Raw genomic sequence first — 24,682 nt, forward strand, 5'->3', positions numbered from 1 at the left:
TAAAAGTATAAAGTACAACTATAGAGTACAAAAAAAATAAGGTTAAGAATCTCTCTCTCTCTCTCTCTCTCTCTCTCTCTCTCTCTCTCTCTCTCTCTCTCTCTCTCTCTCTCTATATATATATATATATATATATATATATATATATATATATATATATATATATATATATATATATATATATATATATATAGGTGGCGGTGGCAAGGATAGGAGTCCTTAGCCCTGTGTTTTCTGTGATTGTTGTATGTAGCACTAGGATTCAGGAACGTTGTTTTATTTCACTGTGTAATGCGTCAGCTACATATAGTTAAAATGACAATAAAAGCTTTTATACTTGACATTTATATATATATATATATATATATATATATATATATATATATATATATATATATATATATATATATATATATATATATATCTTCTTCTTCTTCTTCTTCTTTTGGCTTCTTCTATTGGGGTCGCCACAGTGGATCATCCTTCTCCATACCCCTCTGTCCTCTACATCTGCCTCTTTCACCCCACCACCTGAATGTTTTCCTTCACCACAATTATAAACCTCCTCCTTGGCCTTCCTCTTTTCTTCCTTTCTGGTGGCTCCATTCTCAGCATTCTCCCACCAATATACCCCATGTCCCTCCTCAGCACCTGTCCAAACCATCACACCTCCCTCACCTTGTCTCCAAAATGTCCTACATGCGCTGTCCTCCTAATAAACCCGTTTCTAATCCTGTCCCTGTTCCTCCAGCTCCACCTCCTGTCTTTTACTCAATGCCACTGTCTCTAAACCATACAACATCGCAGGTCTCACCACAGTCCTATAAACTTTCCCTTTTACTCTAACAGATACCCTTCTATCACAAATCACTTCTGCCACTCTTCTCCACCCACTCCACCCTGCCTGCACTCTTTTCTTTACTTCTCTAACACACTTTCCATTACTTTGCACTGTTGACCCCAGGTACCTGAACTCCTCCACCTTCTCCACCTCTTCTCCCTGCAACTGCACCACTCCACTATTCTCCCTCTCATTCACACACATGTACTCTGTCCTACTCCTACTGACTTTAATTCCCCTTCTCTCCAGCATGTACCTCCACCTCTCCAGGCTCTTCTCAACGTGCTCCCTACTCTCACCACAAATAACAATATCATCCGCAGACAACAGGAAAGGGCTCAAAGCCGATCCTTAATGCAATCCAACCTCCACCTTAAACCAGTCTGTTGTTCCTACTGCACACTTTATTGCTGTCACACTGTCCTCATACATGTCCTGCACCACCCTCACATACTTCACTGACACACCTGACTTCCTCATATAATACCACAATTGCTCTCTCGGCACTCTGTCATTCGCTTTCTTTAAATCCACAAACACACAATGCAACTCCTTCTGACCTTCTATATACTTCTCAACAACATTCTCAAAGCTATATATATATATATATATATATATATATATATATATATATATATATATATATATACACACATACATGCTAGAAAATAAATATATATGTATACAAGAATTAGACAGAAAGGGATGTATATGTGTATTACAGATATTGACAGAAGTCCAATATTTATCCTCTAACTACAATTTAAAAAAAAAGTTTTTCTTTGAGCTTGTACAACTTGAACATCTGTTTAGAGTTTAATGGGAAGGAAATAGCTCCTCCAGCTCAAGAATTTTCAATGAATACCTCAATGTTGGAGTTCATGCTAATGAAGTGCATGAATATGTAACAGATGCAGTATTGTGATTGGCTGTTCCATATAAGCCCCTGCGCTTCCATCCATAGCGCACTGCATTCATTGTAGTGCTCTCTTTCCGCTGATTTGTCTATCAAAGCCAAGGGGGGGAAAACCGTATTTTGTATTAAATCGGAATATTTGGAGTCTTGTTCTGTCCCTGGTAGGTTGTGAAGCAGTTTTATTACTCATGATGTTGCAGTGCTTGGCCATGAGCACTACTGCTTTGCTGTCAATGTAAACGCATTGGCTGTTTTGCTTGTTCTTGTATTTCCACGATAAAAAAAAAAGAGCATGCATGAATAATAATAGTGCGTGTGTTATAGTGCATGAAGAAAGGTGCTTAATGTTTTTTAGTTTGTTTATTTGTGAAAATGCGGCTGGAGTTGCAGGATGCATGCTGCTGTAAGGGGATATCGCTAATAAATTATTAACAGGCTTTAAACAAGATGCCTTTGAGTTTTGCCACGGAGTCTATTCGTTCATTTATTTAAAACTGCAACTATAATGTCATGCAAACATGACAATTTTAGTGTATATGTCTTACTGCATATGATAACTATGTAAGGAGACTGGATTAAGGGACTAGAAATGTATACAAACATTATGCACGTGCGTGTGCATATGTACTAGTGGGTCCCAAATGTCTTGACAAGATTGCAATGAGATTTTTTTTTTACCAGCCAAATGTGCTCGTTTTATTATTAATTTATTTATGCAAAAACTGCAACCTAATAAAGGAAAAAAAACGAAGGTAAAGAAAGCAACATATTTTAATTTTTTTTTGCTATCTAAGGTAGGGTTAGGTGTAGGAACTGCATTAATTAATTGTGTTAAAAATGATGTCATTGGATGGTGCTTTCAAGTATAAAAAGACCAAATATGTGTGTGTGTGTGTGTGTGTGTGTGTGAGAGAGATCCCAGTGGAGGCTCACAAATAAAGGCTCATTTTGTTAAAAGCAGTCTCAGCTGCCCTTAAGAGACCTTTTAGTCTTCAAAATGTCCTTGTGCATAGTGAGCCTTACCGTTATGGCTAATGTAAGCATGTTAGTTTTTGTGCACACTTTTGCGTATCTTGTGTTTCCTGATCGAATGAGGTTCTATTGTTATCTTGTACGTACTAAAAAGAAGAAATGAATTCCAGTGAGCATGTTTAAAACACCCCTTCAGACACTACTTTGCCCCTATTGTTGTGTTTTAACGAGCTGGAGGACTTAAGATCAGAGCTGGCAACTCTACCAACTGTGCCACTATGCTGACCCTGATTACAGATGTATAACAATAATAAGACATTAAGGCACCAGGAACTATGGGTTGTGTGCACCGTATGCCTGTGTGCAAAGGTTAAAACGTACCAAATGTTAACTTATACTAATACAAATATATCATTCTACAAAATAATCTACAAAGCCTCCACATAAACTCTAACATCAAACTTCTCATCAGTCATTCTCATTTGCATTTGTGAGCTTGTCTAATATTGGTAATGCAAAAGCCACAAATTGGTGTAGCAGCTAGCGGTGCCGCCTCCCAGCTTACTTTTAATTGTATTAAGTTTTTTCTTCCACCCCCCCAAAGACAAGCGGTGGATTTTCTATGATAGATTGGACCTGGGTGTGAAGGAGTGTGTAAAAGAATTTCAATTATGCCCTGTAATAGACTGGCAATCAATCCAGGGTGTATTTATGTATTCTGTATTCCTGATTAGGATAAAGCATTTACTGTAGATGAATAAATAAATGTCAGTATTATACTTAAAGGTAACAAACAATAAAAAATGTAAGCTGTAGTAGCAAATGAACCACACAAGTGTCCATGGTGCTGAGCAGTATTACCATTGTGCACTTCAATCAAATGCACACCGATTAAATGAGAAGCTCTGTATTACACTGAGGCTCATGATACTGTTCGTGTGCAGCAATCGGAATAAAAAAACCCTTGTGATTTGTAAGTAGAAGCGTCACCAGGAGAAAATAAATGGCAATTAGGACAATTGCTCAGTCTTTAGACATCTGTGGCTTGTTTAATCCAATTGCATCAAGCCATCTGCTGATCCAGTATCACTGAAAAGGTTTAAATGGTACTAGCTCTACTAATGACCTTTATGCCTTATTAATTTCGGGAACTACGAATATTTAACACCTTGTGTCATTGTAAGGTAATTTTAGTTAACATTTCTAAATCTGGTATGATTGAGTTCAGGGGTTTGGTAGTCCACTTCCATTATTGTCCCTTTTATAATTTTCCAAATGTTGATTTTCGTCTAACCATGTCAACAAATGAAGGTGGTAATTGTAGGTGTGGCTCTGCATCACATTCATCTATAATACAATAATCAATCTTTCTACCTCAGCCTCCTTTTTTGGGTCTGCATACCTTTTTGATACAAATTTAATCTGGATAAAATGTTTGCATCATTAATTTTATAAAAAAAATGTTTATACCACCAGGAGTTGTTTCTAACCGGTTTTGATCATGATCACCCTAAAATTTAATTTTTATATATTTAAATTCTTTAAAAACATTAAATCATTTATTTCACTCATTATATTAAACATTTTAATGTGCATTACTGATAGCAACTACACTTATTCAAAAAGTGCAGTTTGTTAGATTATAAGAAGAAAGATATGCAAATTCATCTTTAGGGTGTAAAAGAAATGCAGATGAAATCTAAGAAAATTGTTCTCGAACTACTATTAGCCTTAAATGGTTTTTAATGTTTTCCCGAAGGCTAGTCAAGCAGTAGAAGTAGCAGATTGGTCTAAGGTTGAAAAATATTTATACACCTGCCATGTACATGGTCATTCTTTATGTGAGGCGAAATGGATTTTCCTGCATTGAAAGACAATCCAGTCAGTGAAAAGAACTTAAAGGCAGGTGCTTTGGACTTATTTATATTTCTGCTGCACCTTTTGTGTGTCTACAACAAAAAGGTAAAAAAAATGTTCAGGACAGTTGCCCAAGTGAGCAGCAATACAGTATCCGAAAACTGAATAAAGTGCAAACACACAGCAGTGTAAGAGGGGTGTGCGAGATAATAAGTGCACAAAACAATAAATACACAGGACAGCGAATATACAGCAGAATAGATACACAGTGCATAGAACAGTGACTATATAGGACAACAGTGCTGTGAGGGTGAGTTATTGCAACAGTGGAGTGTTCACTGCTCAGCAGTGTAACTACAATAAATGTAGAAGCAGAATTAACAGCAAAAAAAAGTCTTCTAAATAGAAAGCGTGTATTACTGCTTTGTAAAATGCAGTGTGCAAAGGTATTGTGTCATACTGGGTGAGCTCTTTTACTAGCCCAGGTGAGTGTTTAGGAGGTAGTAGGGTGCGTCGTGGAAGAAACTTTTGTGATGATGGGGGAAGGACCTTTGGAACCGTTTATCAGATGGTTGAAAGTGGAAAGAGTCCATATGATGGGTGGGAGGGGTCATCCACAATGCAGGTGGGTTTGCAAATACAGATTACTATGGTGAGTAGAGAAACCTGGATGTTCTCACAAGTCACTGCAATGTCTTTTGGCCAGTAACTGTGCAGTTTCCAATTCTGGCCGGCTGCTGTCTATCCCCCAGTATAAAGTAGGGGTGCTGAGCCTTACCTGCTAGGCAGTGGTGTTGAGAATCCAGGAAGGGTCACACCAAAAATCCTGGAGCTTTTGACTCTCTCTACTGTTGCTCTATTGATTTGCAATGATGAGTGATCCCCTCTGGTTCTCCTGAAGTGAAGGAACAAACTGTTGTACTGTCCTCCAAAATGCTGTCTACAATGTGTGTCTCTGCTGTGCTGTGTGATAAACCAGCGTTCAGCTGAACAGTGACTGGTTAATGTGGAATAATTTTGACTGCATATACACATTTTAGAAGCCGAAAGAAAGTTTAAGGATTCCTGGTGGTCTAGTGGTTAGGATGCAGCGCTCTAACCGCTGCGGCCCAGGTTCGATCCCCGGTCAGGGATCGAACCCCAGCCACTCTTAGTGCCGGTCCCAAGCCTGGATAAATGGGGAGGGTTGCGTTAGGAAGGGCATCCAGCGTAAAAACATGTGCCAAATCAAATATTTTGGCATATAGAAATATAAAGAGTGATTGTAGCAGCTCATTATAATGGACAATTTTATGTCTAAACACACTTTACTTTGTTCTTCATGCACTCTTCTAGTAAAGACTGAACACACAGTACAACAACTCATTTAAAAAAAATTCTTAAAGATATCATTCTGTCTCTGCCAGAACTATGGATTCATACACTTGAAGTGCATCAATATAACAGCATTAAATGCGTTCAAGAACTGACTTGGTTTATGACATGTTGCCAAACAAATTTATGTCTTTGTTACTTTCTGGTTTTGATTTCTACAACCTTTGGAACCTTTAGTTTTTGCTAACAATGCTTTTGCTTTCCCTTTACTGTAAAATGCACACTATGTGCAAGTACAGTAGCTCTTCTGTTAGATTGGATCACATGGGCCAGGCTTCGCTACCCATGGCATCAGTGAGCCTTGGTTGCCCTTTTGCCGCTTCACCACTGTACCTTTCTTGGACCACTTTACTGACCACTGCAGACCAGGAACACCGCCCAAGAGCTGTAGTTTTGAAAACGTTCTGACCCAGTCAGAGCAGGATACAAGCACAATCCATTTATTAAACAAATCCAGAGGCAAGCAGATTGTCAAAAAATCGGTAGTGAACACAATATTATACTGTAGGCAGATAAAAAGGTTGATTAAAAAGATAATGAGATGCTCAGAAATGAACACAGGTTAATACAAAATAAAAAAGTGTGCATGTGTTGCAATATACTGTATATAGAAATATCTAGTTCATCTAAGGAGGAACAGCTGATTCACTCAGTAGCTTAGTGACAGGGAGTAATGACCGTCTGAATAGGCCACATAGTATTACTGCAAAATTATGTGTAATTTATTGCAAAATTGCAACATTGTTGAGCACTTATAATTCATTTTTAGTTTTATCTCAGTTCGTACTTGATTTGATCATACACAAACACTACTTAAGTCTTCCTTATTATCATGACAGCTAGCTAGAATGTGGTGCTACTTTTGACATGTGTAAAGTCAGCCTGTGTATCATTTTCAACTGTGGACCATAGAACATTATTGTGCTGTTCATGCAGTCATGTGAAAATGAATGTATGCCTTCTTTGAATTTCAATTTTGAATGAAAAAAATGTAAATTTATGTATCGTGCACTTTATGATTATATTGCTTGTAGAACCTCACCTAGACGCCTGTAGAGTCTAAGTTGGACTTTTTGAGATTTCTCTGAGCATTGCACGGTCTGACTTTTGGGTGAATTTGCTATGACGTGAATGTTTGTGAATAATGTTCCTCACTGTAGAATGTCTGACCTTAAATTGTTTGGAAATAGCCGTATAGCCCTTCCCAGATTGATGGGCAGAAACAATTGCTTCTCATTACTGATGACTTTTCTCTTTGGCATTCTGCTAACACCTGAATGCTCCATATCAGCAAAGTGTTCAAACTTGGGCTTTAATAGAGTTTGTCACTCTAGGTGATCAGTTAATTTAATTAAGTTTATTATTATATTGATACAAAAAAAACAAACAATTTATTTTCACGTCTGTACATGGTTTTACACACCTCCATGACTGGATAGTGTTGCACACTAATCCAAAAAATTTCATAAGCAATTTCCCATAAATATATGAGATATTCTATAACATTTATATAATCTAAATATTTTTGGTACATAAAAAAAAGAAAACAGATAACCCCATATTTCTATGTGTACATCATATATACATCGTTTGCATTTATAGGTCTTTATAAGCAAATCTTGATCCTTGAAACTGAAGTAAAACCACTTTATAGGTTTTTTCATGTTCTTTAGTATTAACAATGACAATTACACGTTACTTTTCATGTAGCTTTTCACATGTTTACTTGCTGAGGATTCATAGAGCTTTTGTAATGTGTTGCATAGACTATGAGATAGGATTCTCATGTTAAATACAACTAGAGGCTAAATGATACTAGAAAGCAATATCAATCAAGCAAAAGAATATTGCACTTCAATGAACGAATGTCTCACTTTCTAAAAGGTCAGCATACAATCAAAGATAATCTCAGATGCTGTGATGCCCTATTTTATTAATATAAAATATGTAACTTTTCTAATGAGAAAAATTTTATTTGAGAACTATTTGAGCAACAGATCTGACACACAAAGGTAAGTTATAATATCAGAATTACTCACTGATAAGCTAAGCTAATAAAATAAATCATAAATATTTAAATAAATAAAATAGGTGAGATATTGTATGTGTAATGACAGCTTTAACCTGTCACCCTGGCTTTGTTTTTAATGCAAAAACAATGCAAAAATCACATCTACTTACAGAAAATCTATGGATGCTTTTTGTGCTTCAAAGACAGATGGCACATGTGACAGGCCTTCACTGACTACATAACACCAAATGTGTACAATGGTGATGATCTTTTCTCAAAAACAGCATTTGCACATGGCTTGAAACACAGAACTGCAAGGAAAACAATTCAAGGTGTCCTGCCCGTCTACTGCTGACATCAACAAGAAAGGTTGCAGATTCCAGCAATATACATGGCTGGGTGCACAGAGGATATGCTGATCTGCTTAACACCTACCTCAGTTTGTGTGTGCTTCAAGATCACGGCCAAATCCAAAATGATCTTCATGCTGAAGAGAACAGAGATATTCTGTCATCTTTAATGGGACAAATTAAAAAAAGTTTGCTTTCAACAATAAATCTTATGCACACTTATATACTCTATTGGTGATGTCATATCTGCATCTTTTCTTTTCTTTAAAAAAGTTTAATCTCACAAAGATAAAAAAGTGCTAATCTTCCTGATGCAGCTCTGTATTTTCTGAATGGAAGACCTTAGTCAGTGCAGAACACTGGTCTCCATCATATATGCCTCACCCACTGCAGTCCAGGCTGCTGATTCACAAGTGTGCTAAATAAAAGTTTGCTGACGACTCTACAATCATGGCCTACATTAAAAAAACATTGAGGAGTCAGCATGCAGTGAAAAGGTGTAGCAGACTGCAGGCTGGTGTGTGGACAAAATCTGAAGAGGTGGCCATTGACCTCAGAAGAAGATCATCAAAAATGATGAAAGCATCAGGGTTTTTGTTATGAACATTACCATACATTATTTTAACCTCACCTTAACGCCTCTTCTCACATACTTTCCACATTAAGGACCATTGAGAACACACTGAGCACCGTTTGAATCACTGTCTAATATGGGTATTGCACTGCTGTAGGTAGTGAATAGAGCTAAGAACATCATGTGTCTATTGAGGACACTTATCATCAGTGGCATATTCACAAATACACCATCATTTTAAATTCCTCTCAATCCTCTCATGAATACGGCAGCATCTACCCTGAGGCAATGAACATTCCCTTTTATAGACTTTCATGTAGCTATTTATAACTGCATATACACAGAGATAAGTGTTAATGAAAAACTCCCTGAAAGAGCATGAGGAGGGGAAACTATCCACTTCATGCCGCTTAGCTCTTTCACTTCCTGTCCTCTATTATCAATGTGTAATATGCAGGATTTTGCATATTTTGTAACACCAAATAATCAAACATTGTGAATCATGATGTGTCAATGATATTTGCTTATTGTCATTTATTGTTCAGCAATCATGCCTGTTATCATGAACATCTTAAATCACCTTAACCTTAACTACTGGAATGTTTTACTCTAGGAAAGGCCAGTTAATAACCATTTCTAGGCCATGTTTATGCTTGTCATAGTTGGTGGGCATTATGGGTACAGTCAATTTTGGCCACTTCAAGTTGTGTCAAAATTCTATTCATGTACAAGCCTTCTAAGATGATATGACCATTCATAGTTTAGCAGCACAATGACACATATACAAGTAAATTTTCAAACACATCTTTTACTGCATGCATAGTAAATTGTTTTATTGCAATTTTATATGAACCACGCTGATGTCATAGGCCACGTTGATCAGCAAACCACACTGATAAATATCAGTATATATATATATATATATATATATATATATATATATATATATATATATATATATATATATATATATATATATATAAATATAAAAAGGGGGTTAACATGTGACATGTAATACAAGCATTTGTTCCCCTTTAAGCCATGTTTTTATAAGATGTTGTGTCAGTCTTAATGTCTAGGAGTGGTCTGTTGGCCTGCCTGCCAGGTATTGATGGTCCCTGAAAAGATTGTCAAAGTCCGATCTTTATATCTGTGTGTATGTGTGGGTGTGTTTGTGGCACTTGACAGCAAGGTGTGGCTTTATACCGTGTTACAGACTCTCGTGTATCACAGGTATACCAAAACTAGTATCATTTACGAGCTTGTTGCACTGTTCTTCTCTCAATCTACAATCCTCAGGTGAGGTGTCATTTCTCCATAATTATATTGAAACCGAATATGTCCAGACATTTGGCTTTGATAGTCATACATAGAAGCTTCATTGTAAGTAAGTTGTGAAGAACTAATCATCAATAAATACTGGTATTTATATCATAAGTCAGATCATTACAGCTTGTTGTATCATATATGATTTCTGTATTTAGGCAAATAACTCAGACATATGTGCAGAATGTTGTTGGTTTTGGGTAGCTTCTCCAGCAATTTATTTCCCTTGTAATGTTACGGTTAAATGTGTAACCTTCACTCTGACATTTAAGTAGTTTTCCCAAGGGTGTTGTTTTATCTCCTGTTCAGGAAATTGGTTTGCTGGTTATTAATCTTAAGTCACCTATCAGGTTTGCCCTAATTAGTATAGCCCTAATACATATTGATTAACTAGGCATCTAAACAGCATGTGCCTGGGCTCATGCTGTGAATCTCTCTCTTTCTCTCTTTTGCTTTTGCTCGCTTGGTCTCTTGTATTAATTTTATGATTTATGTTAAGCTCAAGCATCTTAGTACAGTCTACTAATTTACAGATTCATGTACTCTTGTTCTGTAAGACTTGTTTTTTTATTGTGCAGCTACGCAAATAAATGATAAGCTTTTTGCATTAAATTGTCTCATTATGCAGACTATTAGTTTAGGTGAACATTTATTTATATTTATGTTATTTTGCCAGGGCCCTTATCCAGAGTGACATAAATGATCTAATCAGATAGAGTTAATAGCCTTGCTAAAGGGTCCAATTATGGCAGCTCAGTTATGCTAGGTTTTAAACTCACAATCTCCCAATTTAAAGTCCAGTGTCTTATCACTTAGCTACCACTTCCCAAATACAACTACCATTGAAATTATGACATTAATAGAATGTTACAAAATGGTAAAATTGTCTGTGATTCTCATGTCAAATTATATTCATATAGTATTTTAATGTAGAGGTTTACTATTTCAATATTGTAATGAGTTTGAGGAAAATAACGCTTCTGTCTTGGAATTGGTTTTAGCATTATTTCTATTCTACAAGCAATACGGGACAAGGGTCAGTAACATGCTTCAGTAATTTTATTGAGAAAAAGGCGTCAATAACATTTCTTGACAAAAATAGAATGACATCAGTTAACCAATTCTGACTTCATAAACATCTTTTAAGACTATTCAGAATGTGTAGGTGTGTTAAATCTAGTGCCTGAGTAACCTCTTGACCTCTAAGAACAGATCCAGACTTTCATCCATCATTTGCATAACTTTTACCATAGTTAAAAATGAATCATTTATAGTAGTTACTAAATAACATGTTTCAAGATGTCTGATCTAATAAATAAGGTCTAGTCATTGTCTCAACACTGTAGCATCAGTTTACACCAAGGATACACCAAGATTTTTTACTTTTTCTTCTTGTTTTGTCATTTTCATGCTTTGTGTGTTAGCTTTTTGCAAAATAATAATAATACATTTAATAATGATCATTTATTTTATAGTTTCTGTTTCAGTCTTGAATTTGTGGATCATTAAAATATTTTATTTATACTTCACTACATTAGATGTTGCTACTGTAAAATGTATTTTCGAGGAGTATGTTGTTATTAAGAATATTTATTAGGCCCAGAATCAAATGTGGAAAGCAAACATGGCTTCCAAAGCTCGAATAATAAGAACTGTAACCCCTTGAAATGAACCCTGACAACCGTTTCTTTGGAGTTGTTTGCTTCACTTATCAGGTAACAGAAAGGAATTAATAATTTACATACAGATTTATATCTAGGAGAGTGGATACTGTGTGGGTGGAAGTAATGAACCCCTTAAAGAAAGTGTCATTCTTTAGCATCGGCCAGTCTGTTCTTTGAAATTCTGTTCAAATTAATAATACATTTGTTGATTTTTTTTCCTCCTCTAGTGTAACTGTGAAACCAGAACAGGTTACAAATCTAATCCTGGCCTTGGGAGGTAACGTAGTAGCAAACGCGATACCCCTTTGACACAGAGATGAGGCATTAGTTGGAACAGGTGCTGCTTGGACACACTCGCAGCAGCATAGCTGACCTGGGATACATTGATCGGTGGCTCACATCACTGCTGCAGTGGAGATTGTGTTGTGGTGACTCTTTACTTGAGAGAGGTTGCCTTATGAATTCAGTCAATACATGTGCATCATGTGACCAAATGATCATCATCTCTTGACAAACAAACAATATTAAAGTGTTTACCTGAGAGATTAGAAACAAACAATACTTCTAATTCTTTTTGTTACATTTTTTAGATTAAACTAAATATTTTGGAAAGATAAAATGTTATCAGAATTATTTCTTCATCTTTAAAACTAACTGAAATGAAACAGATATAAAAAAAAAAATAGAAAAGTAAATAAAAATAAATGAGTTTAAACTAGTAATATTTTTACACCGTAATAATCAGTCATCAAACAGACTGAGAATGTAAATGGTTAGGGTTAGGGTTAGGGTTAGGGTTATTTCCTCCATGACCTCAACACATGACCCTGACTATAGTGCTATGGATTCTTGGTGAAGTTTAGGCAATGTGTTGTTGAATAGATTATTAGGTCTCAGAGAAAACTCCTCAAATTGCTTGCTGATGTCTTGCTGATGCTGATGAACAGGCATTTATTTTTTTTAACTAACATTTTAAATGTGATAACTCCAAGATTCAAATTAATGAAATTGAAAGTGTGGTATTTTAGTGTGCTTTGTTGTTTTAAGGTCATCCTTCCTACTATGCAGAAAGGCAGTATGTTCATGAGTTGAATTCCTGGCAAAATGATTGGAAATGGAGTAAATGGAAATAGCCACCGGAAATGGCTTTTTTTTTATTAAACCCCAAGACTGAACTATATGTCTAATATTTTACAGAGATGTTAGTTGAGTAGTGTTTTTTTTTTTCTTGTTGTGGCTTCCTGAAGGAGTAAGCACACTTTTAAGAGTTTCTCAGTGTTATCCTGCTGTGGAGTTGAATTTTATCAAAAAGCATGCAGTGAAATGTGTAGCGGCTTTTGCTCTACTATGCTGGGGAAGCAATCAATCATTGCATTATCTTTCATTTACCCAACAAATTCATTTACCATCTTTTGTTACTTTTGTTACTCATGCTGCAAAAGTCAATACCAATAAGCCTTGGATACTGTAAAATATGATATGGTATTCAGTAGGGGTGTTCACGGTCCGGTACATATCTCAGTTTTTAAGTCACAGTTTGATTCAATTTCGGTACAGTTAGGGGGGAAGAAATGCAAAACATTAGAGCTGCAGCTATCGATTATTTAACTAATGGACTATTCTACTGATTGGTCCATCGATTAATTGAGTAATCGGATAAGAACTGTTTCTTCATTTAAGAGCAATAATAAATAGACATGAGAAAATAAGACAGGTCTCTTAAAATGAACAATTAATTTGTTTCCTTTTTAGAAAAAATTACATTTTTATTTCTGAAATTTCATACAAAAATGTCTGCGAAAACTAAACCCATTTAGTGCATTTAATTGCCATATTACATAAAAATGCAAATACAAATATGTAAAAACCAATCATAAATAAAAATATAAAAATCTATTTCAAATTACTTTAGAAAAGGGTAAACACACTGTACAGTATTTATTTTATGTTTTAATTTTAAATTAACCCAAACTTTGGAAACTTTCTGTTGTATTTGTTAACCTGAATCTTCTCCTTCTCCTTCCTCGTTGTTTTCTTATCTGTGTTTCCCTGTTTAGGCGTCTTATTAATAAACCTTTGCATGGAAAGGTTGTGATTTATAAAAAAATAAAAAAATAAAAAACTTGCCCCGAGAAAGTGCACACCTGTAATTAAAACTCTGAGCTTTGCGTATGCACAATGTGGAAACCCAGAAGGCGAGAAGGGGAATTGCCAAAACAGATTGCAAGCAAAACCTTTGCATGGAAAGTGATATACGCACGTTTCCAGCCCCGGTTTGTGCGTACGCCACGTTTATAAACGACCCAAGAGCAGTCCAGAGTTTAGTAATAATGGTCTGCGGGAAAACACAGTGCTCCGTGTGTAGTTAAATGGACTGAAACTAAATAATTGTTGGATTTGAATTACTCAAGTTACTCGTAGAACCGTTTTAGCCCTACAATAAATAAAATTGCTTGTGTTTTTTTTTTTTATTAACACAGTTTATTATTATTAATTTGTGAACATCAACAGTGTACATTTTTGTCCTCTGTAAGCACATTTCATACAGGAATGAGAAAAAGTGTTTCCTTTAACTGTTAAAGCTCAGCCATGTACAGGCAGACATGCACTGATTGCTGTGATATTGTAATTGGTTAGGCTTGTATCCTTAGAAAGTTGCACTGGCAGGTTTTATCTTTTATGTTGCTATTTCCTAACATGGAGTGATGTATAGGGTGCAATGCAGTATGGGGCAGACAGACATTCTGCAGGCTGATATGATCTGAATTCTTATCTAAAGGTCAACATGCAAGCACCAGATGATATTTGTCAAGTTTTAGAGTGTCCTGATAATGAGGTGTTTTAACTGCGTGCTTCATTAATCTGTCATAACTTTATTGTATATAGATAAGGCACAGTGTGATTTTATTTCAGACATTGAACATCTCAGGAATCAGATACGTTATCTCAAATAAGTCCTTACCGATTTCCTTTTAAATGTGAATGAAATGTAAAATAAACTTAAGCTGTTACTGGACTGGTGTCCTATGTATGTGCGTGGTCCTGGCTCATTCCCAGTGTTCCCAGTATAGACTCCAGCACAATACTCCAGGTTCTTTAGTTTCCTCCCACCTTAGAAATCTTCCTGATCTAAATCAGCTCTGGGTATGAGTGAGTGTGTGAAAATGTGTGTACAAAGCCCTATGATGGACTTGTCCAATCTTCCATTTTATAGTAATCCTGGGATCAACCACAACCCTGATCAAGATCAAGCGGTTAGTGACGATAAGTGGTTAAATGAATATTGACCCTCTTGCAGTTTGTCAGAAATAAACAAAGATTCCACGTTTCTTTTATTTCTATTGACATTTTTTTTGTTCTTTTTTCAGTTTGGTATATAAATAGTTAATATAACTGACACAATAAGTTCACCAGGGGTTGTGCTTAAAACATTGAACTTAATTTGGTTAGAAAAGTGTATGTTTGGGTATATTGAGCGAATTGTCAAAGGCAGTCTAAAATTCAAATGCCTTCATTTATACAGTTCTTTAAATCAATAATCCGTTCTCTCTATTCCACTCTCCATCCCTCCCCTCGCTGTCAGGACTGTTCAAGCAGAATGTGATTGGATTCCCGCGTTGCCATTCACATGCAAAGACACTCAAACATACACACACCACACGGCAACACCCACACAGCCAGCACATTGTACGTTTCTAAACCATATGGAGGGGATTTGGTCCGTGTGCGTTTGTATGAGGTTGATAAGCATATAAATAATATCAGCACAAAAGAATAAGAATAATAAACGCGTGACTTTGCATTGTGAGTGGAGCCACATGTGCGTGGAATCTAAAGGTTGCTCCTGGGTTGTTCTAATGAAAGAGAGCAGGTAAGCTGTTATTGTCACCACGATGCTGCTGTCTTGTTGCACTCCAGTTTTGCTTTGTTTTTCTGCTTGTTTTCTGTGGCGTTGGCTTAAAACATTTAAACATTGGATGCTGGCAGAAACACTTTTGTGTAGGATGCATTGGATCTATTGGGTTGTGTTTTGTTTTTCAGTGAAGTGAAGCCACAATTGTGGGTGAATGACAGCATGTAGATGCTGTCTTTGCGTGTGGTTGCGGTTTATGGAAATCTTTTTATGAGGTTGGGTAGGTGCATTTGTCATGCATCTGTTTATAAAGGGATGTACTTGTGTTGAGAGAAAGCCACGACCCATGAAATGAATTCAGATGCACATTTTCAAATTTTTCCTGTTAAAATAATTTTTTTGTGTATTTATATAAAGGAATTTTAGTAAAATCTATATATATCTATCTATTGCTTTAAGCTCAAGATTAAAATTTGTTCAGTTACAATGAGTTAAGATAGTTATTAGCCAAGATTTTTTGGCCATGCTTATAGCCCTTTTGTCTGCTGTGGCATCGGGACTTGCATAGTTACGGAACAAAAGAGCCTTTGGTCCATTGGAGTGGATTAATCAGACACAGGGTCGAAAAAAGTGCTACACTTCGACACATGCAATGGTTCCTCTATATTGTTTTAGCTACTTAAGGAAAGGGGTCAGACACAGTGTCAAACTCTTTTATTGTTTATTTTTTATGTCGTTTGTCATTTTGAAAGTGTGCTCCCATATTGTCTTCAACTGACATGCTAGTGGTGTCCCTCCCCCACTGGTCCCCTATTAAACATGAGTGCTGCGACCCCCATGTTAGGCAACAGAGTGGACCCTCCTCTTTGGCCTTAAAAAAATCTATTGTCCTGTCAATTTTAAATAATTGAATTTCATCCTCAGATTTTCTGAAACAGCTGAGACCGGTTTTATTACTTAGTCTGGAAGCTAATATACAGGAAACTCTCTCTAAAACAACACACAAGGTTTTTTTCTTTTTTAATAACAGCACACTTTTCATTTCAACAGATTGTTATTGTGACATGATGACAGCATGTACTACAGAAAGCATAGCCCTCAAGCTCTAATTTTTATGTCAGATCATCTCAGCCGTGCTTACTCAGTATGTGGATAAAAATAACACTGTATGCTTAGTGCTTATGAGTGCATTGATACACTCTGTTGCCTAAAGGGTTCTGAACCAGAAATCAAGGAACCTTCAGGAGATCAAACAGCAAAGCTGAGGCAAAGTGTTTAGGACTACACTGTGAACAAGTGATTGTCTGTGTATTACTAAAGAACTGTGCAATGTGAGACTGTATCTTAATAACTTAAGTACACAAATCTCATTATGATGACAATTAATTAAAAGCGAGACTGAATAAGTTATGCTGTCTATTTTAAGGATGATCACACACTGTGATTCCTCTTCACAGTGTGCTTTGAATTTATTTTGCAGTGTATGGTGAGATCCGCTCTGCTGCATTTATCTTCAGCCGTGAGTTTTTTCCGCCAAATTTCACAGCATGTCGGGAAACTACGATGAGAGTCTGGCATATGAAGAGACAACAGACAGTTTCTGGGAGGTCAGTCCCTTGTTTCATTTAACCTAGTGTTCGAGACAACTGATATGATTTTATTCTTATATCTATTATATATATATATATATATATATATATATATATATATATATATATATATATATATATATATATATATACTGTATATAATTATACTCACATTTTTTTTACTCATAAAAACAATGCCAGCCATGTTTCATCACAGGTGGGGAATTATAAGCGAACAGTAAAGCGCATTGACGATGGCCACCGGCTCTGCAACGACCTGATGAGCTGCATACAAGAGCGTGCCAAAATAGAGAAGGCCTATTCACAGCAGCTAACAGACTGGTCTAAGAGATGGAGACAGCTAGTGGAAAGAGGTACTAAAAAGTCAATGGTTTATATGGCTTGTAGATTTATTCTATTTACCAGTGTATTTAATTCCAATGTAGACTTTAGCTCTATCATCGTATATACTTTATAATTTTTATATCTTTATCTATGTTCGTGTCCCAGGGCCACAGTATGGGTCAGTAGAGAGAGCCTGGATTTCAGTGATGAATGAAACAGAGAAGGTAAGCGAGCTTCACCAGGACATAAGGAACATTCTGCTAAATGCAGACTTGGAGAAAGTGAAAAACTGGCAGAAAGACTCCTACCACAAACAGATCATGGGGAGCTTTAAGGAGACCAAAGAAGCAGAGGAAGGCTTTAGAAAGGCTCAGAAACCATGGGCCAAAAAGCTTAAAGAGGTGAGGAACATTTTTATTTAATTGATTCTATTTGGTAAAAGATTTCACTGTTTTTTACAAACATTTTTATACAGATTTATTTACAAATTGATTTGCAAAAGCTTTTGTATTTGTACTCCAGCAATAATTATTCTAGCAATATACTATAACATTATTATAAGAACACTATAGCCCATATCATAGTATACTAACGGTATACTAATACTGGGTGGGGCGTAGTGTTGCTCTAAAAATGCTAAAAAATGTTCAGAATGCTTAAATGTTCGAAAAATTCCTTTGAGACTCTGGTCCATGTTAAAATGCTGAAATGATGTGATTCAAGCATTTTAACATGGACCAGAGTCTCAAAGGAATGTTTTGAACATTTATGCCGAGTGTTTAAAGGCCCTGGCATGGAGAAGCTGATGCTGGATCTATGATGATCACAAATTGTTCTGTATTGTTGAAAGATTTATGACCAAACTCTTGATGTCACCCATATGAGGATGGGTTCCCCTTTGAGTCTGGTTCCTCTCAAGGTTTCTTCCTCATATCATCTAAGGGAGTTTTTCCTTGCCACTGTTGCCACGGCTGCTCATCAGGGACAAACGCACACCATTCACCTTCACTGTTGTTTTCTGTAAAGCTGCTTTGAGACAATGTCTGTTGTGAAAAGCGCTATACAAATAAACTTGACTTGACTTGACTTGACTTAAGCATTCTGATAAATTGTCAAAAATTGTCACTGTCATGTTCTAAAAGCCATGGGAATATTCTGTTGTGTATGAAAATCCCAGCACATCAGTAGTTAATATATACAATAAAAATACTGAAACCAGTCTGTCTGGCATCAACAATCATGCCATGGCCAATTTATTCCCCATTCTGATGTTTGACTACCCCAAAGCTGCAGGCCAGTATGTGCATGACTTTTTTGCTTTTCCTTTCTGCCACATAAATAGCTGATTGGATAATTACATGAATATTTAGTTGTGGCATTGTTTTCTAATTAAGCATTTTTTTGGCGTTTTTCTGATTTACAACACAAGTTTATTATTAGCTGCATTATTAGTTGGATTAGGCTTTGTATGTTTTTTACTTTTGTTAATTGTCCTTAAGCTTAAATATGGGCATTGTTGCATAATCACATGATGTTAAAAATGTCAATTAATTCAATGATTACCTGTAACCATGGCACCCATTCTCTGTGCAAGTCACATCACCATCTGCTGATTTGGATTAACTGGAATTCAGGGGTTTAGCGTTGTTTAGTCACAGTTAATAAGAGATGAATTGTGAATTTAAAAAGACAATTGTCTTTCCTGCTAGGTGGAGGCTGCAAAGAAAGCATACCATATTGCCTGCAAGGAGGAAAAGCTTGCCTCTAGCCGAGAAGCCAACAGCAAGGGAGAAGCATCGTCTACCACTGCCGAGCAGCAGAAGAAGTTCCAAGAGAAGTTGGACAAATGCAAAAGTGAAGTTCAGAAGGTAAGTGGGACAATGCACTTGAAGAGAACCGTATTTTGTCATATGTATACATATAAGTTTTTTGGCTGCAAGTGTGCTTGTCAAAGCCTTTAATCATAGTGTATGCAATTGGTTAGTAGACAAACAATCTGCTAATTTTTAAAATCTACTTTGACAGCTTTGGGGTTGCTTGAAATTATTTTCTTTAAAGATTCTATTCGATTCTTAAAACACTCTGGTTTGAAGGATTGAAACACTGCATTGATGTACAGAGCTTGAAAGAACCTACAACTCCCTCACACACAAAAAGGGACAAATGCTTTAGTGCTATCAATGGCTGCTTTTGTATTCTCTGACCTTGAGGCCAACTTTAACAGGAAGCACTAATAGCTCATCACTGTTGCACAAAAAAGATCAAAGTGTAAAGCAGAAGCACAGCTCAACAGCGACAATGAATGTTAAGAGGTGCAAGGGCTGCCATGGCAAAATTTAAGTTTGAACATCCATGTTATACAAGATAAACAATAGTGGCAGATAGCTTTTCAGGCTGTTGTAGTCATGGTAACAAGGTGTAGTAATTCCTTAGGTTGGCTCCGAACTTACCTGTGGATTCCTGGGTCAATTACCAGAATAGCCATTTGTCATCTGAGCAGACTGGTCAATACAGGTCATTGGGTAAAGGGAGTGATATGTGGTATACATTTTTGCTTATGTAAATGATTTAAATGACATGTGATGATGTCATTACTGAAAATGTGCCTGTGATCATTCACAGTCATAAAAAAGAAGCAAACACAGTGTATGTAGAGTTGTAGGTGTTTTTGTGCTTTATTGCAGGCCAAAGAGAAGTATGCGAAGGCTCTGGATGAGTTGAGCAGTTGTACGCCACAGTATGTAGAAAACATGGAGCTGGTGTTTGAACAGTGCCAGCAGTTTGAGGAGAAAAGACTGGCCTTCAACAAAGAGGCGTTGCTGGATATCAAGCGCCATCTTAACCTCACAGAGAACCAAAGGTCAGTCTAAAGATTAGCTCTGCTTAACTGCTTTCTTACCAATGCCGATATGTCTTTGTATGTAATTAGTTTCTATTCTGGCCAATTCACGACCTGATTCTCTTCTCTGTTAATGAGCTATATCAGCTAGAAATATTAAATGCTAATGTAGGTAAGAATGGGTGAATGGTATTCTCAGCATGTTTACATTAGTGTAATGATAATAAGTCTTTACAGGATTCATACATTCAGCAATGAGTTGTTAATCAGTAAGATTTGAAAACAGATTTTGATCTAAGTATAGTTTTGCCAAGCAGAGTTACCCAGTCTATTATGCTTGTGGCTTAACAGTGTCCTTAGGTCCAGAGGAAAGAGAGAAAGCATAACTATCCTGTTTTTTTTTTTTTTTTCCACAGCTATGCCACAATTTACAGGGAGCTTGAACGAACTATCACATCTGCCAGTCCTCAAGAAGACCTCAGGTGGTTCAGCAACAACCATGGCCCAGGCATGCACATGAATTGGCCACAGTTTGAGGTAAAATATTGCTGTAGTTCCAAATTAAGTTGTTTGTAGTGGTCGTGTGAGTTTTTTAGTCTTAATAAAAATGATTGTATTAAATATTTAATAAAAAGTGTGAAGGACCATTCCTTCAGGTTTCCTTTGCATTACTAAAAACATACCCTTAGGGTTGATTTGTGAGGATAAATTGTGTGAGTGTCATTTTGAATGGCTTACTCTGTCTTTACAGGAATATAACCCAGAATTGAGCCACGCTATAAACAAGAAAGAAAAACTGAAAAAGAACCATGATGTTGTTACACTCACCCATGTCATGACTGCTGGGGATAATCACTCATCACCACAGGTTGAAAACCGTAGCAGGTACGGATCACTATTTCCATTTGTTTTTTTAGAGTGAAAGGTATGAAAATTTAAGGGGTTTGGGTGAAAGCAATGACTGGAATTTCTGACTAATCAGGAGTTACAAATTTAGTGGTAAAGTAAGTAAATTTAGTGGTTTCTTTGTCTACCATTTCCTGTTTTGTTCATTTACTCAAATCCAATCATCCTTTGTATTTGTAACGCTTCCATTTTGCCATTCTGATATCTCAGCGTAAGCAGTTATGAAAAGAACCAGGCATACTCGGGAGATTGGTCGGATGAAGAGCAGGCAGCTGCAGAGACCAATGGAGCCACCAACCCATTTGAGGAGGAAAAAAGCCAAGGAGTGCGAGTCAGGGCACTTTATGATTATGAAGGACAAGAACAAGATGAGCTCAGCTTCAGAGTAGGTGAGAGGTTTTCAGTTTTATTAAGGCACTTAATGAATTTGGTCCCTCTCTGGTGGAAAAATGCTACTGCAAGCTACTTGTGGGTCTCTTAAGATTTGCAGAAGTGTTACATCAGAGTTTTTCAACCAGGTGTTTGTAGTGCCTTTGCAGAGGTTTGGTAAAGCAGTGCTAATGACACATAGCACTGACATATATAATTAATATAATTAAGCCAAAATGTAACGCCAGTTGTATAGATTAAAGAAAAGCAAAAGAAATATGAGAAATACACACTTTTCAACGAACAAAAGCTCCAGATTACATTTTCAGTATATTTACTTGAGACCCATAATTTGAGTTGTTGGGGATGTTGAAGGGGTTCATTTGACTTTTTTTTGTGTGTGTGTGTGTGGGGGGGGAAACCCTGTGCCATGGAAATAAACCTTATTAAACAAACCAATGTACTTGTCACAATTACCGAGTTGTTATCTAGCCTGCTTATATTACCTGGATATTTTGATGCTTACAGTTTCAAGTGTCAAATACAGTGTCAAATATGGTGTCTAGTTCAATGTTCTTCATTTGTGATCAGAGCACAACACAGAGTTGATATGAGTATGCCATTTTAAATGCAAACCTTGTTGAAAGGGCAATAGGCTTCTTTGTGTTATGATCCATTAACATGCTTTTTTAGGCTCATTGATGTTTTACAGGAAATTCAGACATGGGTCTGACTGGTTTTAGATGTGGTGACTTGAGAGGTGTCTAAGAATATGTTTAAAATGTTCTGAAATCTCAAACCAGTCAACTCCAACTATGAATTTCTGTGAGTTACTATGATAGCATTGTCAGGGCAGTTATTATGTCTGTTATGATATGTGTATCCTATGTACGGTAGTTTAATGTGTACTTGCTGATATTTGTAGAACAACTGTAAAATCATTAAAATCATATTAAAACCATGGCGATGGTCAGGGCATTTTGGCCTGAGAGTAGCAAGGTGGAACCAAAGCATAAAAAATTGACGTTATTTTGTAAATATGGAAGTCCTTGTCACATTAGCCTGTACATCTGCCGTCAGTGAGGTGAAAGCTAAGAAGCTAATTCTTCCCAAACAGGTGATGAACTGACTAAACTTGAAGATGAAGACAACCAAGGCTGGTGTAAGGGACGGCTGGACAACGGTCAGCTCGGACTGTACCCAGCCAATTACGTCGAGCCCATTTAAGTGCCTTGTGTGGGAAAATTGTCTTCATTCGGGAATGACCTAAAAAACTGTACTGCTCACTGTACATAACCAGAGACTCCAATGACTTTCCCTGAAACAGAACCTTATACATCCTAACAGTTGAAGAGACGGAAACTTTGAATGTACATAAAGTATACTGTATCTGTTGTGTTCATCTACACAATAGATTTGGGTTATCAGAAATGAACCATTCCCACATGCGCTGTTATTTTTCACATCCCTTTGTGTCTGTAGCGTGTATTTCTGTAAAATATTAATATAATGCAGTCCATGAACTCTTGCATAGCAAAGCACTATGCAATATGTATATTTTATTTGTTTCAGGTGTTGTAGTGACAGTTTCACTATTGTTCCTAATTTTGGCCCTGGTTTATTAGCTACCTGGGTTATAACATGCATTTACATGTCCTTTTATCTCTTATTTATTAATTATAGGTTTATATATTGTGCGATATATTTTCTGTATGTACTGCATAATGTGGTCACATATTGTTTGGCATGTGTTAGTGTTTTCACTTCACTTCAACCTGCAATGCAGTCTGCAGGTTTGTATAGCTGTGGCACTTGTTTTTAATCAGTTTATTTCATGTGCATAAGTTTGTGTTCTACGAGTGCTGTCATTAAGTCCCACTAGACTAAGCAAAGTCTCATAAACACTCATGCTTTCAGAGCAAGCTCTTTTTCAATGACCAATTTCTAGCCGTACATTCTTTATGGCAAAAGTGTCATGGTAACATCCCCACTGACAAACGAAATAAGTGTATCTTTAATATGTAGCTCTCATTTACACATTTTTAAATGAAACCAACAGTACAGTCAAAACCTAAATTATTTTTTATCCTTAAAACTCTTGATATGAGTGCCTAATAACATTAAAAACCATTTTTTGCAATTGTCCTTCTTTCATGAAATTTCGCACTGGTACGTATAAAGGACATATGCATATGCCTTAGGGTAAAATGTACCAGGTAATACGTGAAGGTGATACTTCTCATCTCTCAACGATGGCAGTGCACCTTGCAATGAATAAAGCCTAGATGGCAATTTAAATGATCATTGCCAGCAGGGTTTAGTCAGTATTAGCAAAAGTAGCACTTCTGTAAAAATATTTCCTTCAACATTTTAAAACCTTATCTGTTGTGTTTGGCCAATACTAAGGGCATTGAGACGGGAACATCGGCATAATCTGAGTGTGTTTAAGCTCATGTATAATCGGGTTTACTTCTAATGCCGGTGTGATGACTGTTTAACTGTTTGGTTTAAAATTAAAGCCTAATCTCTCACAAATTAACAGTGTGGTGTGTCTAACTTTTCTCTAGCTGGCTTTATAGATCACAGCAAAACAGAAAACCACCATGTCCAAGATCACCACTAGGGAGCACTGCTCCAATAGCTTTTCTGGGGCTGGTGTTTACAACGTCCTGAACAGTTCTTGTCTGCTTTTCATGCTAATTATGTCATTATACTGTAATTATATGTAACGCATTCAAGAAATACATGACATGACAAGGTATTTGATTAGTAACTTATGGAGTAATAACTGCTATACCATAAATGTAAGACTTTTGTACATGTCTAACTATATGAACATTACTATTTAAAACTGAATGACATTAAATCCATAGAAAACATTAAATGATTGAATTAA

The 24,682-nt window shown here is 36.4% G+C and overlaps 1 protein-coding gene across 5 annotated transcripts; it reads left to right on the top strand.

Moving 5' to 3' along the window:
- The first annotated feature begins 1,782 nt into the window (after positions 1-1,782).
- Positions 1,783-24,321, top strand: pacsin1b (protein kinase C and casein kinase substrate in neurons 1b). 5 transcript variants are annotated; one of them, XM_083530448.1, is made up of 10 exons: positions 1,783-1,918; positions 17,219-17,345; positions 17,545-17,701; positions 17,838-18,073; positions 19,382-19,540; positions 20,357-20,532; positions 20,928-21,048; positions 21,263-21,396; positions 21,628-21,806; positions 22,904-24,321. In XM_083530448.1, the coding sequence occupies exons 2-10, from the start codon at positions 17,286-17,288 to the stop codon at positions 23,011-23,013; spliced, it is 1,332 nt and encodes a 443-aa protein (XP_083386574.1). In that variant the 5' UTR covers positions 1,783-1,918; positions 17,219-17,285; the 3' UTR covers positions 23,014-24,321. The 5 variants fall into 5 exon arrangements, with proteins under 5 accessions (XP_083386574.1, XP_083386573.1, XP_083386575.1 ...); XM_083530447.1 differs by lacking the exon at positions 1,783-1,918 and adding an exon at positions 10,091-10,194; XM_083530449.1 differs by lacking the exon at positions 1,783-1,918 and adding an exon at positions 10,151-10,194 and having other exon boundaries at positions 17,196-17,345.
- The last annotated feature ends 361 nt before the right edge of the window (positions 24,322-24,682 follow it).

This window comes from Silurus aristotelis, assembly GCF_946808225.1.
Source record: "Silurus aristotelis genome assembly, chromosome: 2".
Classification (NCBI taxonomy): domain Eukaryota; kingdom Metazoa; phylum Chordata; class Actinopteri; order Siluriformes; family Siluridae; genus Silurus; species Silurus aristotelis.